This window comes from Pelmatolapia mariae, linkage group LG8, assembly GCF_036321145.2.
Source record: "Pelmatolapia mariae isolate MD_Pm_ZW linkage group LG8, Pm_UMD_F_2, whole genome shotgun sequence".
NCBI lineage: Eukaryota > Metazoa > Chordata > Actinopteri > Cichliformes > Cichlidae > Pelmatolapia > Pelmatolapia mariae.
The window spans coordinates 3,685,920-3,704,327 of NC_086234.1; the positions used below are offsets into that span (position 1 = coordinate 3,685,920).

Genomic DNA, 18,408 nt, shown 5'->3' on the forward strand with positions numbered 1-18,408 from the left:
ATGAAACAATAATGCCAGTTATAAATAAAGACAATAAATTGAATGAATTACGAAACACTCATTTTTTTTTCTATTAGATCCGAAAATGTTGTGTAATACTACAACCTGAAACAACAAATAGATTGCGTTGGCCTGTACAGGAGATAAAGGAAAAAAAAAAAAACAACAGCTGTGAAATGGAATAGTCCAAATCACCAAAGTAAACTGGACCTGGGCTTGTTGCAGGGATCTGAAGTTACTAAACATTTTGTAGGTGTATGCACTAAAACTTAGGACCATATAATAATAAATATGTGCGTGATGAAAGTTGGGCAGGACGCTAATGTCCTTACTCCACTCTGTATGCTGGTATGGGTCTAACCCTATTACGCCTTTGATTTTTTTTTTTTTTAATGCCTTTTCGTCACGTCTGTCTTTGTACGAACCTGCCGTGTTCACCTTCGTTTTGTACATAACTGTTTTTGGGGCAAATAAAATTCAAGTAGGGATTAAAACTGCAGAATTAATGATTACCGGTGCTGGAAATGCTAGCACTTGATGCAGTGTTTTGATTTTGTTGCCACTGGTACCCACAATGCAATGCGCGAAAGTCACGTGCTGATTTCTAGAATCGATTCGATTCCGATCCACAAGGTCCCTAATCGATTGGATTCGATTTGAATCGGGGGAAATTTTGCCTCAGTCAGAAATATTATAATTCTGATCGTATCAGTACATTTCCATATTTTTATATCTATAAAAAGAAAGCTGACACTTGCGAAACTTTATAAAAAGTGTAAGCATCACAGCAGATGCCTTTGTGTCAAAGTAACTGAGGATAAAACACAGAAAAACATGAAGGCGACTTTCCTTGCCTGGGATTTTATAGCAGATGTCCTTAAAAATATTCTGCAGTAGATCAAAAACGAAAGAAAGTCATTAATCAACATATGAACATTACCTGATGCTGCTGAAGTGAAGCAGAGCAAAGTTACAGAGGTTTGATTAGAGACACAGCTAAGCGTTTTGCAATTTTGCATAATTTTAAAAAGTTTCAATTTGTTCAGTATTGAACAGCAGAAATGAGGCTTTCTTTTCAGAAGTAAGGAAAAGGAAAAGAACAGCGGCCGACAGCGCTGTAAACAACAGTAGTCTTGTGCGTAACAAGCAAGCGAATAATGCAGAAAACAGATTTTTAGATGGGAAACTGTTCTTGAAGTACAGAGAGAGAGAGAGAGAGACAGCGAGCTCTGTATGAAGTTTGATTTTATCGTGGTGGAAGCAAAACAGCAAAACTAAGAGTGGATTCATGATGATGTTTAGCTGAAGCGAAATGTGAAGTGTAGTTTGGATCTTCTTTTGCTGCTGGTTCAGTCAATATTGTTTGGAGAGAGATAAAAACCTGCAGCTTCTGAATCTAGCGCAAAAAGGGCGTAAACACAAAGCGCGGACCCGCCGACGGATCAGAATCAGTGAGCTGTCGGCTTTCAGCCCCGACCGTGTCCGTGCCGTCGGGTGAGAAAGCCGACGTCTGCAGGCCGCGCTCTGTGTTTAGGTCTTTGTGCAGAATCCGTGTACCTGCTCTCATTTACTCATTTTTAGCTGTTTTGTGGTTATTGCATTTTTGTGAGGTTTAACCTGAGATTCTGGCATTTCGGGCAAAATAAAATTATATTTAAAAATCGATTCAGGATTTTAATGAATCGATTTTACGTTATCCAAGCTGGAATCGATTTTAATCGATAATCAAAACCCACCGCTATGCATGTACTTGCTTAGAGTTGTTAATTAAAGCAGTGTTTCTGTGATACTGCAGTGAATGGAGCAATGAAAAAACGCTAAAACTAAAATTTGTATCTTGTACTCTTTTTTGTTTCTAAAGTTGGGACATTCAGACTTTCTGTTTTATCCAACCTAAACTAAGGTTGGATAAAGTGCATTTAAAGTTAAAATGAATGCATTCAGGAATGGATGCATAAGCTGCATAAAGGTTTCCCCTGCAGAAATAAAACTGATGAACTCTAGATTCACGAAACTATGAATAACCTTAAGGCTCTGTGCCAATGCTGGCTTCTGTTTAATTTCCACCAAAGGGTGTCTGTCCTCCAGTTCAACCCCATCAACAGGCCTAATGTGGGGTCTTGTTCCAGTACATCTGGAGAGATGTCTGCCACAGCAGCAGCAGCAGCAGCCAAGGCTTTAATGGCTCCGCCGAGGAGATAAAGACGGGTGCAAGGCCACCGGTGGCTGCATCCTTCCCATATATATGAGATTGAAGGAGGGGGGGAAGTCTGTAGCAGGAAACCTTGAATCTGGTGAGTAACACAGGACATGCTGGCGGTAGGAGATGGTAAATAGGACCTTGCGCCTGGTCTGCAGAGTCAGTTACTGGTATTGATTTCCAATATGTCAGTGTTGTTTTCCTTTTCTTTTTTTTTTCCAATCACAGTGTTAATTTGTTAGAGTGGTAAACAAGATGTTTCCCGTTTCCTCAGAACTGCAGAATGGTCCTGTTTTATTTATGCTGTGTATTTATGACCTTTAGGCAAACAGTGAAAACATACATTCATCTTGTTTCTCCAGGCCTTGATGTGTAAATGATGGTGTAAAACTGGGGAGGGAGCAGAGTGATGAAATAACCAGTGGAAGTGCAGCAATACCCTGCTTCATGTGCAGCAGCAGCTTCACTAGTTGCCTTCACGTCATCTGCTGCATCATTCGTGCTGTTTGCACAGCTTGTTCCACAACATAAATCACATGCCGATGCTAACCTGCAGTCTCTAAAAAACAGTCTCTGAATGCACATGATTTAAGTTAAGCTTCCAAACTTACTGTGATGACTTCAGAGACAATGAGTACTCTGAGATCAGCACATTATTAAGAGAGGGACTCAAAATATCCAGCATGAGTAATCTTACTGTGACTAATCATCCAACCAGGTAATTGAGGTTAAACTAAATCAGAGCGTGAAATAACAGCAACAATGCCAAAAAAAATGACAAACAAATTGCTGCATGTTAGAGTGTGATTCAAAATTAAGCTCTGAGCGTCCTTACTGGCGTTTTTGTTGGGTGACTGTTCAGCATTTTCAACAATTTTAAAGTTTCAAGGACAGGGGAGGAAGAAATGTTCCACCAGTTTAAGCCAAATGACGAAAATGGAAAAGTATTTGGAGAAAAGTCTAAAAGTTGTTTTTCTAAACTTAGTTTAATCCTCTGCAGCCATCAGCCTTAATCCTAACCTTAACCCTAGGCAGTCAGAATATGTGTTTTTTTAAATGAAATTGTTCTCCCGAGTCATGGCAATAAAGGAACAAGGAATTATTCATGTTTTTTATTAAAAAAGGTTATTTTGGCTTTCTCCAAAATATAAAGTTAGCAATAGGATTACCGTCTATGATGACTGAGAGTTACAATCAGCTGAAAAAGGAAGCAAAGAGCAAAAGAAATTATTCACAAACCTGCCTCAGGGGGCTTTCTGATCTACACTCAGCTGCACTTCATTAGGTACACCTGTTTAAACACCCATTCATGCAAACATCTAATCAGCCAATCACATGTCTGAAACTCAGTAAATTTGGGCACGTAGATGTGGTCAAGGTGACCGGCTGAAGCTCAAACTGAACATCAGAATGGAGAAGAAAAGTGTGACTTTAACCAGGTTGATGCCAGGTTGGCCGGTCTGAGTATTATGGCAGGAGATAATAATAAAGTTTTACTTATGCAAAAATCTGTATTCAGTTTGCAAGAGTTCACATTTGTTGTTTAAAGCTTTGGACTCTTCAACAGCTACTCAGTAACTCAGCTACTAGTAATCTTTTCTATATTAGACAAGAGAAGGCGGACTAACTGACTGGCCACACACTGATCGGGAATTGGGCCCATTTTGTTTTTCACTAGCAGGTTAAATTAATGAGAGATTCAAAATGGCTATTTTAGGAAGTCTTGATGGCCACAGGCCATTATGTTCACAGCTATGATTCAGATCTCTTCAGATATGTTATAATAGATTTTTGAGTTCTGTTTTGGAGCATTGTTACAGCTAGTTGGCAACAAAAACTTAGCCTAGACAAAAACAATAAAGAACACTTGATTACTTATTTCCTCATGGCCGCTCACAAATATCCAATGAACCAATCACATGGTTGTGACTCAGTACACTTAGGTATGTAAACATGTTCAAGATGACCTGCTGACGTTCTCTTCTCCAAGTTCTCTGGGTGAAAATGCTTTCTTCATGTCTGAAGTCAGAGGAGATGAGGCTGATAGAAAGGCAACACCAGGGCATGCAGAAGAGCATTTCTGAATACACAATATATCAAAGCCTTGAAGGGCTACAGCGGCAGAAGAGCACACCAGGTCACTCTTGTCAGATAAGAACAGGGAACTGAGGCTACAGTTCACACACACTCATCAATGTTACCCAGTTTAATGATTCTTGATTTTTGCTGCAGCATTTGGATGAACGGGTGAGAACTTGGAAAGCAAGAAACCACAGATTCCTCCTGCCCAGGCAAGTGTAGGGGATATGTTCTTGACACGCTTTGGGCCCTTTAGTACCAGCTGAGCATCGTTTGAACACCACAGCTGGGTTCTTGGGTTCTCACATGGCCTCCATCTTAGACATGGAGCCGACAAATCTGCAGCAACGGTGTGTTGAGGAATGTTTCCAGCAACTTTTCAAATCTGTGGCACAGGGAATTAAAACATTCTGAAGGTAAAAAGGCATCCAACTCGGTACCAGCACCCTGTACCTTTGAATTGTCCAGTGAGTGCATATTATGTGACAGCTTCATTCCTCTGATCCAACAGATAACATGAAAAGATTCAAATGTTAGAAAAACTGAACAAAGAATATAAATATTATATAAATAAGGCCTGAAGCAAAAGGGAGCATAGAAATACATCCAGGACCCCAGAATGGATACAAGAAACGAATAAAAGGAGGAAGCAAACTGGAAAGAGACAAAGAAATAAGAATTTGTAAGTAATAGTGTGACATTCTGGAAGATGAGCTAATTTCCTTTCTTGTGAAGATAAATACTGCAGCAGCCAGAAGTCATTTCCAGGAAAGCTCAGTTTTTAAAACTCCCTGTGAAGCTATGAAGCGTTGTTTTCACACACTAATATAAGATAGAATGTTTTCATTACTGAGCTTCAGAGGTTGGTTCACAGTATTTATTCCTTCTATTTAATTAATCTTATTAAATACATCTTAATCTTTATAATATAATCGCATTACACAGAGCATCAGCTTGTTAGACTGTTTCAAGTCTGAGATGATTACAGGGCGCACGCAGTTTGGAGTGCAACGGCTTTTTATAAAGTTGATATTTGTGTAAAATCTTTTATTGAAAGTTGACTTGTAATTGGCAGCTTGTAAAAACCACATTTCCCTTCTGACAAGAAAATAGAATTGAAGAAAAAAAAATAAAGAACTGAAGTAAAAACAGAAGATAATAAGGGAAGGAAACCAGACTAGAGAAATAGAAAGAAGGAAAAATAAAGAAATGATTGAATGAAAATGCTGAAAGAAAATTAAAGTAATATTGTAATATTTTGGAAAATGTCCTTATTTACTGTGCACTGCAGAGAAATACAGGAACCATCTGCTTTTATAATCCCTCTCTGAAACTGTGATGCATCCTCTTTGCACTTTGGTTTCTGCACAGAATAAACAAAAAGGAAAACGTGTTAATCACTGAGCGTTAGAGGATTTTCAGCCTCAGATGAAGAAAGTGGCTGTTGATGCTTCACTCACAGAGCACGACATCAATAACACAGGAGAATGAGGAGACAGGGTGATGATCTGTGTGTGCGTCTCCATTTGGCAGCCATGCATTAACAGTGGCTTGTGTAATAAATGAGGAGCTGCTAATATGTGAGTCATGAAGATGATTTCACTGTCTGATGTCACCTTTTCTGATCGTCCTGTGCAGGATCAGAAAAGATGTCTGGAGTACATGAGTCAGTCCGACACCTCAGCGCAAAGAGAGGTCACACAATGAAGGCCTCTGTAACTTTTAAAATGTGGAAATTATATAGTTTTATTTTCAGAGACTGGTTCAGCGATTTCCCTGTGATCAGGCCTGCAGACACAAACGCTGAAGGATGCATTGTGAAGACTCATGTTGGTGCACTGGCCGGTTATCACCACTGAGGGCCAGCAGTTAGTAATACTTCATGTCTGAGAGAAGCACTCCTCTCTCCAGGTCTGTTTGGCTCAGCGGTTTTTAAACAGGGCACAGATTCAAAGTGGGTGGGTCAACTAAAGGAAGGAAAAAACTCTGGACTGAAACTCATTTTTAATCATTTTTGGAGGAAAAGCACCCACACATGTGCTTCCTGCTGCCCTTTATTTCACTAAAATTCAACTCTGATACTTTTCTTTGTGGTTAACGATTCCTAAAAACCTTTTTTGGCTTCTGAAGTGGAGCACACAGGTCAATGAAAAAACAGACTCACACACCGACTTTAAACACGCTGTAAATGCACACTGCTGCATTTCTTATCAAATGCCTTGCACAACAGGAGCTTAGCTTCATCTCACGGTTTTCTCAACCAGTTAAACAACCCAGAAAATGAAACCAACACTGGACTTGGCAGGGAAAGGGTTTATTTTGATTTACACACTTTAATGTAACACTGTCATTCTTTCAAATTTATAATAAACAAGCTATTGTCTTGACTTGATTAATAACTAAAGATGCATGAAGAACACAAGTATACAACAGCAAACAGAGTGCCAGCCTTGCATCTCTTTTTTTGTCACACTGTTGCCATCTGCTGGACAAACCAATGTGGTGATCAAGTCAAAACTCAAAGCTCGAGGCTGAAATCAATGTGGAAAAAACTTAAAGTGCAAGGCTACCAATGACGCTACATGTTGGTTCAAACTCAAAATTAATTAAAAAATAAAATAAAATCCTTCATTATCTCTTTTTTTTTTTAAAGTGTAAATTTTCCCCTAAAAATAATTTCAAATACTAATTGGGTAACTTTCTCCTAAATTCAATTAAGGAATCCAATAAATACAAACATTAAATTAATATTTTTCAGTTCATCATCTTCGGCCAAAATGTTACATTTAGTTCTGATCATCATTTAGGAAATGATTATTGAAATTTTAAGGATTATAGATCCATGAATCAAAGCACTGCAGTGTGTTCTCCTCAAATTCATAACACACAAAATGCTTCAGTCAATTATCTCAAACAAAATGGCACAGAGGGAAACATTTTTCTCCAATGATCATTAGGTTAATCAAAATAAAAAAAACTGATTAATAATTATAAATAATGATGAATAAATGAAAAATGACGGCTGGATTAGGAGATACGAGTGCTGAATCAGTGCAGCTGTGACAGCTGGAGACATGATTAGGAGACTAACGTACAAAACAGAATTAATTTTGTGGTCAAACTTTGTTGACTGCCTTAAGCTTTCCAGCTGGTGGAGCGCTGCACCTTGTAAACCATCCGCTTGATGACTCTGACTTCAGTCGTCATTTCTCGCTCCAAACGCTCAGAGAATGCAAACAAAATCGGCGTTAACAATAATCCAAATTCTCCCAGCGTAGACAACGTTTGTTTGGCTGTTCACAGTAACAGTTCGTGCTGAACGTCCCTGACAGGCAGAGACAAATGCCATCATATGGCAAGAAGAGACAATCCATCCACAACAACAGATTACTCGTTAATGCTCCACACTGAAGTCTTACATCAGCTCAAAAGAGTGTCTTCTACGGGCTCCGGGACACTGTGAGCCACAAGTTTTTTTGAAAGTTGTATTTAAAGACGTGTTTCATGAAGCAAGGGCCAAGAATGGCCAGTAAATAGTTTTGGGACACCTACAAAACAAACAAAACAAAACGAAAAAAAAAAAAGCACTGCAGGACGATAAAGAGACCAGATCCTCATCCAACGCAGGAGATGACTGAATCCATAAATGATGTCATTACAGCCGTCATTACTTTAACTGCTCTTGCCAAGCCAGTGCAGGGTTGGAGTGGGGCTGGAGCCCTAACAGCTCTCACAGAGGGGTACAGGGCCTGTCCAGACAACCATACACACTCATTCACAGTTAAGGCAAATTTAGAGTTACCCATTTATTTAACAAGCATGTCCTCTGACTGTGGCACAAAGCTGGGGTACCCTGAGGAAGTCCAAGGGCATCCACACAGGGTGCCCCAGAGGGGAAGTGGGTTCAAATCCAGGAGCTTCTTTCTGTGGGGCAGCACTGTGGTAACTTCTGCGCCACCGTGCTGCCACAATTCTTAACTTGTAACATAAAATGTCAAGAATCCCAACAAAGATTAATCACAAAAACAAAAAGATAGTCTCCAAACTGTAGACGCAGATGAAGAGAGCAATAATTCTTGCAAGTCAGAGCCTCTGCTGTGGCTTTCAGCGACACTTTGACCCTTTCAGACCAAACTCTGTGACTTTGACCACGTTTCTACCCCAAGTGAAATCTCATGTGTCGATTTAAACTTCCCTGCTGGGTAAATCCTTGATCACAAATAGCGCAACCAAATGGTTTCTCTCCTGTGTGAACCGTGATGTGAGACTCCAGGTGCGTTTTTCGGTTAAATTTCTTGCCGCAAACATCGCAACCGTACGGTTTCTCCCCCGTGTGAACAATCATGTGCGTCCTAAGGTGGGATTTGCGGTTAAATCTTTTGCCACACACGTCGCAGCCAAATGGCTTTTCTGCCGTGTGGACAGTCATGTGCGTCGTCAGATGAGTCTTCCGTTTAAATCTTTTACCGCAGTCGTCGCACCCAAACGGTTTTTCTCCTGTGTGGGCTATCATGTGTATCTTTAGATTATTCTGATGCCTTGCTCTTTTGCCACAAATATCACACACAAACGGTTTCTCCCCTGAATGGATTGTCACATGTGTCTTCAGATTCTGGTGATGCGTAAACCTTTTTCCACAAATGTCGCAGCCAAATAATTTTTCTCCCGTGTGGACCCTCATGTGTGATTTAAGATTGTACAGGTACTTAACTCTTTTGCCACAGAACCCACAGCCAAACGGTTTCTCTCCCGTGTAAATTTTGATGTGCGAGTCTATGCTTTGCTTCCGTTTAAAACATTTCATGTTATCCAAACAGCCGGAAGAACCATTTTCTGAATTACGTCTGATGTGTCTCTTAAGAGACTGCTTGTAGACAAAATGTTTACCGCACGCAGAGCAGCTAAAGTTTTTTTTCGGAGTGTTATGTCCCGCCTCACTAGGAACGCCCGACTCGAGCTTTCCATTTTCACTGTCTTCAGTTTCAGGTCCAGAATCTGACAACGGGCCCTGCCAATCCTCATCACTGACCTCCGTCTCTGAAGAGTCAGAAGCCCCTTTAACAATATTTGTTTGTAAATGAGTACTGGGATCAGGTTTCCTGGCTAGTTCTAGTGATCTACCGTCCTCTCCGTAAGTTTCTATCTTAATCCATTTAGTCAAGCTGCTGCTTGGAGGCTCAGCCGCCGTGCAGTCTTTAGTTTGGCTTTTATGAAGCTGTGAAAAATGAGGTTTCTCTTCATCATCTTCACTCTTTACTAGAATATTGAATGGAAACCCGGTGATTTCAGTCTCCTCGAACCCATTAAGATGCTCTCCCTCCTGACTGGCCCACAGTTCCTCCTGCTCCGTCTTTATGTGGAGGTGTTCCGAGTAATGCTGGTCCCATGGAGCCTCTTCTTTGATCACCACAAGTTGCTGAATATCTGCAGGCAACAATGAAACACATGTTTACATCGATAACCGATTTGAAATACACCGACACTCATCCTCAGCAGTTTGAAATCCTCGTAGTGTGTTTTAACTCACACCACGTATTCACTATGAGTTTTAATCAGTCTCTCCGCGCAGCCAGATCCTGCAATTCCTCTACACACACTGTACGGGTCCAATAACCAGCCATTACTTCCAGCTCACGCTGGGCATGAACATCGAGCTCACGATAAGCCGACAGTTTATGTATTCAGACTGCATCCATAAACTGTTCCAAGTGAGCTAGTGGTGCCCAGAGTCTGAGCCAGACAAACTGGTCAAATTATACTGCACAGCAAAGTATGATGTTAGGAATAGAGTATATCAAGATTTACCATTCACCAGTTATTCAACTAAAAAGACACATCACATTTACAAGTATACACATTTCTATGGGTGAGGATCATTTAATACTGTTTTAGTAATTATAAACATTACTGTAATCTAATGATCAATGTGTATCTTACGTTAAAAACCATTTGATTTAATATCTTGCTTAGAACAATAGTAGCAGCTGGGTTTTTTTGCAAATTATACCTTTACTTGCATGTGTAAAACGGCGTTTCGTGGTCCCTGGCAATGTCATTTTTAAACATGCACGTTCAATTAGGGAACAAAAACATTCAACGATGACAAGGTCATTCAGAATATTTAGGTAGTCAGGTGACCTTAGTGTTTGAGCACATTATGTTTCTGAACTAACCCACTAAAGCAACCTCAGACCTTAACACTGCCCAGCTGGTTGCATATAGTAGAAGGGCCGTTGACAGGTGCATCAACTAATCAGCCTCTCTTCACAATCAGATGCAGCCATCACTCAGGATCAGGTAAATCTGGACTTAGACCACATGACCTTTTTCAATCAGTATGCTCCCTACCAAACTGAAGCCCTTTTTAGTGGTTTTCTTAAAGCTCAGCAGCTGTTTAGTCCCCATCCCTTGAATACTCTTTCCATTGTGCATGTGGAAATGCTATTTAACTATTAAAACACAGCCGAGAGTTCCACTGTTGATTTTTTTCAATCTGACTTCAAACGCTTCAAAGTCATCTCCTGTCACGATCATTCAAGATTTTTTAGAGAAGATTGTTCACCACTATATCCTTCCAGGTTTTAAAAGAAATGCATCAGAGAGATCCTGTGCCACTTTCAGTAATTTCAGTCGTTTTCTCTGCTTAATTCAGGCCAATCAGAAGCTGAGTAACATCTTCTTCTAACATGGTGGTTTAAACAATGAGAAGCTCCAGTTTGCTCCACACGGCTAGTCAAAATCTATTAATTACAGCAATAATTACCCAATGGAAGGCTCTTATCTGCTCTTACTCATTTGGCTACTTAAAATCCAGGTTTAGTTTTGGGGGGGGGGGTTGACCATGCAGCAGTTTGAGCGTTTCATTGCCAGACATGTGGTCTTGGGCAGATTAGACTGATGGGATATGGAAAAGAATACCCTCAGCAGCAGTACGGATAGGAGAGACAGATATAAAGATCTTGTCTCTTGGTGCAGGCTACAGCCTCCCCCATGTTTGTGTTTATATAAAGACGACTGTCAAACTGCCAAGACTTATTTTTCTACAACAAAGTCTGAACTACAAGCTAATTTCAAGTTTAACTTTTTACCAGGTTACATAACAACTTACTGCAGACCTAACCTCCACAGAAGGTTATGGTCAAGATATGGGACATACAAAACCACCACCAACTGGAAAACAGTGCTGTTTCTCAGATGAACAGATGATCTCAGATGGACCTCAGTCTGAAGATTGTAAAACCAACTTAAGCTTTGCTTTTCCCTGATGACCAAAGAAATATAGTTTCTTATTTTTCTTTAAACTTTAAATATATTTAATTCTTCTATAAGACTCAATATGGTGATCTAACCCTAATATAGAACTTTTATTTCTTGAAATTTTAAAAACTTAATTCCAAAAAGGTTTGGATGTTATGTAAAATGCAAATAAGAAACATAACGCAACCATATTTCTTTTTTGTAACCCAGTGGGAGCAGGTTAGTAACATGATTGGTTATAAAAGAACATCTTAGAGAAGCAGAGTTTTTCAGAAGTAAAGATGGGCAGAGGTTTACTAAGCTGCAAACTCTGGAACTTTTTTTAGAAGAATGTAAAATTTTGGAGAATTTGAACATCTCTGTGCACAACGGAGAGTCTGAAAATCTATATTGGGTGCTCGTAATCTTCATGCCCTCAGGCGGCACTGAATTAAAAGGAAGTTTTGCCATGGAAGTCAGTGCATGAGCTCAGGAACACTTAAAGAAATCACTGTCTGAAAACAGCTCACGGTGCCATCCGCACATGCAGGTCAAAGCTCCATCATGTAAAGAAGGAGGCACATGTGAACAAGACCCAGAAAGGCCAAAGTCTTCTCTTTAAACTGGACGGAAGCAAAGTGGAAAACTGTTCTGTGGTCAGATGGACCGAAACTTGAGATTCCTTTTTGAAAGGCAAGGCAAGGCAAGTTTATTTATATAGCACAATTCAACAACAAGGTGATTCAAAGTGCTTTACAGAGACATTAAAAGCAAAAACAAATAAAAAGCATGATTTAAAATTGATTAAGACAAGCAAAAAAACAAACAAACAAACAAACAAACAAACAAACAAAACAGTATTTAAAATCAAAAATCAAAACAGTAGATAAAATCAGAACAGTAGATAAAGTCAGTAGTTAAAATGTAAGTTTTGAAATTTAAGCTTAAAAGTGTGGATTTGGTGCTTTATTCAAAAGCAGCTGAGAACAGGTGAGTCTTCAACCTGGATTTAAATAAACTGAGTGTTTCAGCTGATCTGAGGCTTTCTGGGAGTTTGTTCCAGATATAAGGAGCATAAAAGCTGAATGCAGCTTCTCCGTGTCTGGTTCTGACTCTGGGAACTGATAAAAAACCGGATCCAGATGACCTGAGGGATCTGGAAGGACTCTGATATACTAATGAGTCTAATAACTTGCACGGTCAGCATTTTTGCCAGCTTTCCTTTCAGCTGTTGAATGTATACTACTTTTTTTCCAGAACTGGTGACCACGCAAAGCATGCACAGATTAATAATTGTGCTTTTCCCATCACACTTACACACTGCTGCTGTGGCAGCAGATCTGTGTTGCATCCAACCTCTTCCTACTCTTTCCCTAATACTATAGTTTGCTCTTCATTGTGAAATACTCTACTTTGCTGCAGACACACACGGACTTTGACTAAACCATTGCGACAGCCATTCCACTGCAGATTTTCTTTTGTGCTTGGGATCATCGTCCTACCACATGACCCAGTTTCAACCAAGCTTTAAGCCATCACACAAATGGGCTCATATTTGACTTATGGCTTCCTATGGAAGCAAGAAGGCTGAGTTCGTATTTGACACATTCCTTCAGAATAAAGGCGTTAAACAGACTGAATTTATATAACTTTAAAAATCTTACAAACTACCCACAGCACACTAACGTGTACTCACTATGAACAGTGTTTTTTTAATGCTACACACAGTGTGTGTGAAATGTATTACGTGTTCAACCTCTTCTTCCATTTTCTAATGTTAGTTTTCTCTTTGTGAAATGCGCTGCTCTGCTGTAGACATGTCTGTGTTTGCGTTTTGTCATGCACGGCACACAAAGGCTCCATTATGTGAACATGTTCATGGCTGGTTTGCCAAACCCTGTGTTGGTTTAACAACCCGATAAAAGCCTATGCCTAGGCAGCGCTAACTTTAAGTAATCATGTTCTGTATGACTTTATCAGGCTCACACTGTTGTGGAGGAATTCTCGCCCACTCCTCTTTACTGTGTTGCTTCAGATCATTGAGGTTTGCAGGAATTCACTTATGCACAGCTCTCTTAAGGTCCCACTACATCATTTCAATCAAGCTGAAGCCTGGACTTCAACTAGGCCATTGCAACACCTTTCTGCCCCCTTTTCCAGCCAGTCTGTTGCAGATTTGCTGCTGTGCTTGGAATCACTGTCCTGTTATATAACCCAGTTTAGGCCAAACTTCAGCTGTTAGACAGGCGACCTCACGTTTGACTCCTGGGTGCTACGTCGCAACTGCTGTGGAGGCAGTTTTTCCACATAGTGCTTCTACATGTAGGCTAAGTTTCTGAAACTGTGGACTACGTCACGTGTTGCTGTTTGTGTCAGACATAGTCTGAACACCTGCTAAGGAGCACACGGGTTTTTATTATGCCCTGATATGTTTAAGCTGTGAATACAGTCAGGTGTATTATAAAACAAGTTCTGCATAACCTGGATTTCTGTATATTAGCCGGCTTGAGAAGACCTAAAACCATAGTCATGTCAGTCAGAGATGCAAGAGGAACACGTGGTAGGTATATAGAAAGAATATCAAAATATTAACAGAAATAAGTAGACATGGCAATCACCAGCAGACACTCCACAATGCTGTATTTTCACAATAAAACAATATTTGAATTTTTTATATTTTGCGATATGCCGAGTACTGCAATAACATATTTCAATTCATCGCCTTTTTTAACTGCAAATTATGTCGCCAAAGTTAAACTTCGTCAATATCCATTTTATCTAATAAGATAAAGTTTATCTCGCTTCAATTATTAATTAGTCTGCAGATAAATGGAGTCAGGTTGGCAATTATATGCAAATGCATGTCATAAATTGTCAAGAATCACACGTCTGTGTACTCAAGTCCAAGTCAGACTGCAACTGTTTGCAGAAAGGTTTCCTCCTATCAGACGACCCGTGACCTTGGAACCAAAAGTGGTCATGAGTGCAACAACCTCAAGCTCTGGGCAACCAGAATATGCAGAATGTGAAAAATACAATATACAATCACTATTTTTGTAGATGTAAGGAGGTTGCTGTCCAATTTTTACTCATGTGACTGAACGTAAATGTATTATATTCAGGTTTGACACTGTTATCACTTTCTCTTGTTGTGAGAACCAACTATAATTATTTGGCTAATTTAATGTTCTTGGTAATAAACACCCCACACTACAGACTCTTTATGCATGCACAGAAGCAATGCATGAAAAACTGGGCACATCCTTACTGCTTAGTAGGCTGCAGCCAGGAGTCAAATGTGAGGCCATCTGTCTGACAGCTAAAGCTTGGTGTAAACTGGGTCATGCAACAGGACAACGATGCCAAGCACAGCAGAAAATCTGCAACAGAAAGGCTGAAAAAGGGAAGAATGGACATGTTGCAATGGCCCAATCAAAGTCCAGACTTCAGACTGACTGAAATGCTGCGGGGGGACCTTAAGAGAGAGCTGTGCATACACGAATGCCGCAAACCTCAATGAGCTGAAGCAATGCTCTGAAGGAGAGTGGGCCAAAAATTCCTCCGAAGTCACACAACAGCGACTTCAAGTTATTTCTGCTAAAGGTGGTTTTACAGCGGCTGAATCATGGGGTGCATTTAGTTGTCCACATACTGTTTCTTCATTTGGGTTCAGTTTTTTGTTCAATAAATAAACGACACGGTGTAATATCGGTTGCTATCCATCTCAGGCTGTTTTTAAATCATTTTAAAGACCCGTTAAGGACCTGATTGTGTCTTCAGATCAAACATCTTAGATTAAAACCAAATTTATCCAGCCCTACGGCGAGCTAGCAGCTAGTTAGCGGTTTTCTCCAAATAAAATCTGAGGTTATTCTCACCATCGGCTCGGTTAATATCAGCATCCTGCAGCTGATGGAGTCCAAGCGGTTTGATCTCTGGTTTTTCTTCAAACGGCAGGCTGTCAGCGGCGTACTGCTGCAGATAATCCACTTCGTCCATGCTGTCAGCGGCTATCTTCTTTAAAACAAACCGTGGGCTCCTTTCAGACGAACCAGGCCTGCGCGGAATCGACTTCCGAACACAGACGCGATGTTTGCATGTCTGTCCGGACCTGATGCATGAATGTGTCACAGACACGGACTCCAACAGGGCGTCCACTCTCCTTGACTCATTTTTTTGGGAAGATTTGTTGACGTGTCTCCTGCGTTTTCTGAGCAGGCATCCGCTCGGGCACCTTTATCCCAGGTCACCGCAGCGACCACGAGATTTAAAAAAAATCACAGCTGTGGGGAAACCTGCAGATTTATGAATCCTGTCACAGCGTGGGACTTCACTGAGAAAATTAAAATTCTTTCATTTCATTGTACCTGACGGGAGTACTTTGTAACCAACCTGGTGATATTTCCTATAAAGTTTTGTATCCACAAATTAGATACAAAACTTTCCTAACTCTAAAAACAATTTTATGGCTTCTAAAAAAAGAAATAAATAGAACCATAGGTCAAAAGTATTTTTCGCAGGAAAAAAGTCTGTTTAAAAATGTCTTCTGGCATTCACTTCTGGCATTTAACATTTATTTATGTTAATATTTATTTTTTTATAGATATATAAATTAGCTTATCGTTAGCTTATCTTTTGCACTTTTAATTTCTGTCTTAAATGAAAGGGTTAGGTTTCATATTGAATCTTAGATAAATCCAGTTGTGGATTTGAGCCTCCCTTGGAAAGTTGATTATTTGGTTTCTTAAGAGTAATTAATTTGAAATGAACATCATATTTCTTTTTCTTTTTTTTTCCTTTTTTTTTCTTTTTCTTTTTTTTTGGTTGGTTGGTTGATTTATTTTTAAATCCTTTATTTAAACAGACAGTCACACTGAGCTCATTTTCAAGAGATACAAATACTGTATACAACACAGACAGACACATAATATACTGTCCTAAAAACTTAAAAGAGCACTTTTTAATCGGAGTATAGAATTAGTTAATCAGTTAAACTTCTGGGATATAAAGGGGCAATGATGAGACAACCCCCAAAACAGTTATGGTGTTACAGGTGGAGGCCACTCTCATTTTTTCTGACTATTTTTTTCAATAGTTTTGCATTTGGCTAGGATCAGTGTCACTACTGGTAGCATGAGGCGATATTTGGACCCTAGAGAGATTGCACAGCTAGTCCAAATCCTCAAGGATGGCACATGAATATGTACCAGTGCTAGAAGGTTTGCTGTGTCTCCCAGCGTGGAGGAGACTCCAGGAGACAGATCGTTACTCTAGGAGAACTGGACAGTGCAGTAGGAGGTCCTTAAACCAGTATCTGCTGACTGACATCAGTTTAGATGTACTGATGGGGAAGGCAGATGATGGTTCTGGAGGGCAGAAGGGGTGGAGTGTGGGAGGACAAGTGAGTATTCCAGTGTGAGTACTGCAGAGGAACTGCCAGCTCTTGTCCTGCATCTCAGTCCAACTGGAGGCAAGAGAACAACAAGGGATTTCTTCAGTTGCATGTAAGCTGCATTCAGCCAAGGCACACACTGAGAGGCACTAGGAATGAAGACAAGGGGAGTTAGGAAACTAGGAACCACTTACCAAACAAGTAATAAGGTTTGGAAACCTGAGAGGCAAAGAGCGAATGTTTCAGCTGGGTTTTTATTCCAGAGGGGTGATGAGAAAATGGGAAGCAGATGTGCAGGCTGGACCAGAAAGTAGGGCAGCTCCACCCACGGGTGGTACAGTGAGCCAAGGCACTGCCCCTACTCCACCTGAGAGCAAGACAGAGAGAGGGGGGAAAGAGGAACAAGGGAGAACAAAGGAGAACAGCCTGCTGGAACCAGGACAAATTTTTTTCTCTCAGGTCCTGTGTCCAAATGTTTTTGGCTAAATATGAAAAACTGGATATTGCCAGAGACCATAAAAGACTTAAAGAACACCTAATATGGTGAAGATCTGTAGTCTCTGTGTGGGTATAGTGTTTGTTTGCTCTGCTGATGCATTTTTAATAGAATCATCTACAACACTGTCTAAACATTTTTTCAGAAGTTCTCTGCTGTGGCGATAAAATGTTTTATTTCTTGTGCATTTTGATTTGATGAATCCAAACATGACAAATAAAATAACTGACTGTCATTTCCAATATATTTCACTTTTTACACCAATGGACACTGTTTACATGATTTCTAAACCTAAATTGTAAATATATGTGTTCTCACCTGTGCCTCAGGTGGAGGTATTTGGCTCAGCTCACTTTGAAAAACGAGCTGAGAAGATATTCATACTGTCAGTGATGTGCAGTTGGGCATGGGTTGCACTCACACAAGGTATGTCCACAGAAAAGAGGTTATCAACTAAACTCTTCAGTAAGACCCATTAGATTTAGATCTAAAATAATACTGCAACAAGTAATTCCACATCATTATTAAACCTGTATACTGGGCCACCTTTACAGGTCACACAACAGATTTAAACATAAACAACCTATTTTAAACCGCACCATGAACCAGCAACATAAGTACAACCATAGACCCACAATGCACTTAGAGAAATGTAGCCACAACTATAAAAGTGCTAAAATATGTCTTAAAGTTGAAATTCTACAAAGCAGGAGAGACATTTTCTGTAGAAGTGCAAATAACAGCACAAAAGCTAGGGTCACCCCTCTATATGGCCTCTCCATAACTGAAAACACCGCAGCTGTTTATGGCCATTTCTTCACCTTTCTTCATGATGTAATAATTTATAAATCAGGAAAAGGGTTGAAAAAGAACCTGAGACGTTTCTGCAGGGAAAAGAAATATTCAACACAATAATTTTAAAAACATACAAATCAGAATCAAATGTGTAAAGAGGTAGAGTTGGCTCCAGATCTTTGAGACACCTGTAATATAGGTAGTCTCAGT

The 18,408-nt window shown here is 40.0% G+C and overlaps 1 protein-coding gene across 1 annotated transcript; it reads right to left on the reverse strand.

Moving 5' to 3' along the window:
* Positions 1-6,585: 6,585 nt before the first annotated feature.
* On the reverse strand, positions 6,586-15,740 carry LOC134633604 (zinc finger protein OZF-like). Its single transcript, XM_063482476.1, has 2 exons — positions 15,394-15,740; positions 6,586-9,703 (listed from the first exon to the last, which is right to left on the reverse strand). The coding sequence occupies exons 1-2, from the start codon at positions 15,512-15,514 to the stop codon at positions 8,436-8,438; spliced, it is 1,389 nt and encodes a 462-aa protein (XP_063338546.1). The 5' UTR covers positions 15,515-15,740; the 3' UTR covers positions 6,586-8,435.
* Between the last annotated feature and the right edge of the window lie 2,668 nt (positions 15,741-18,408).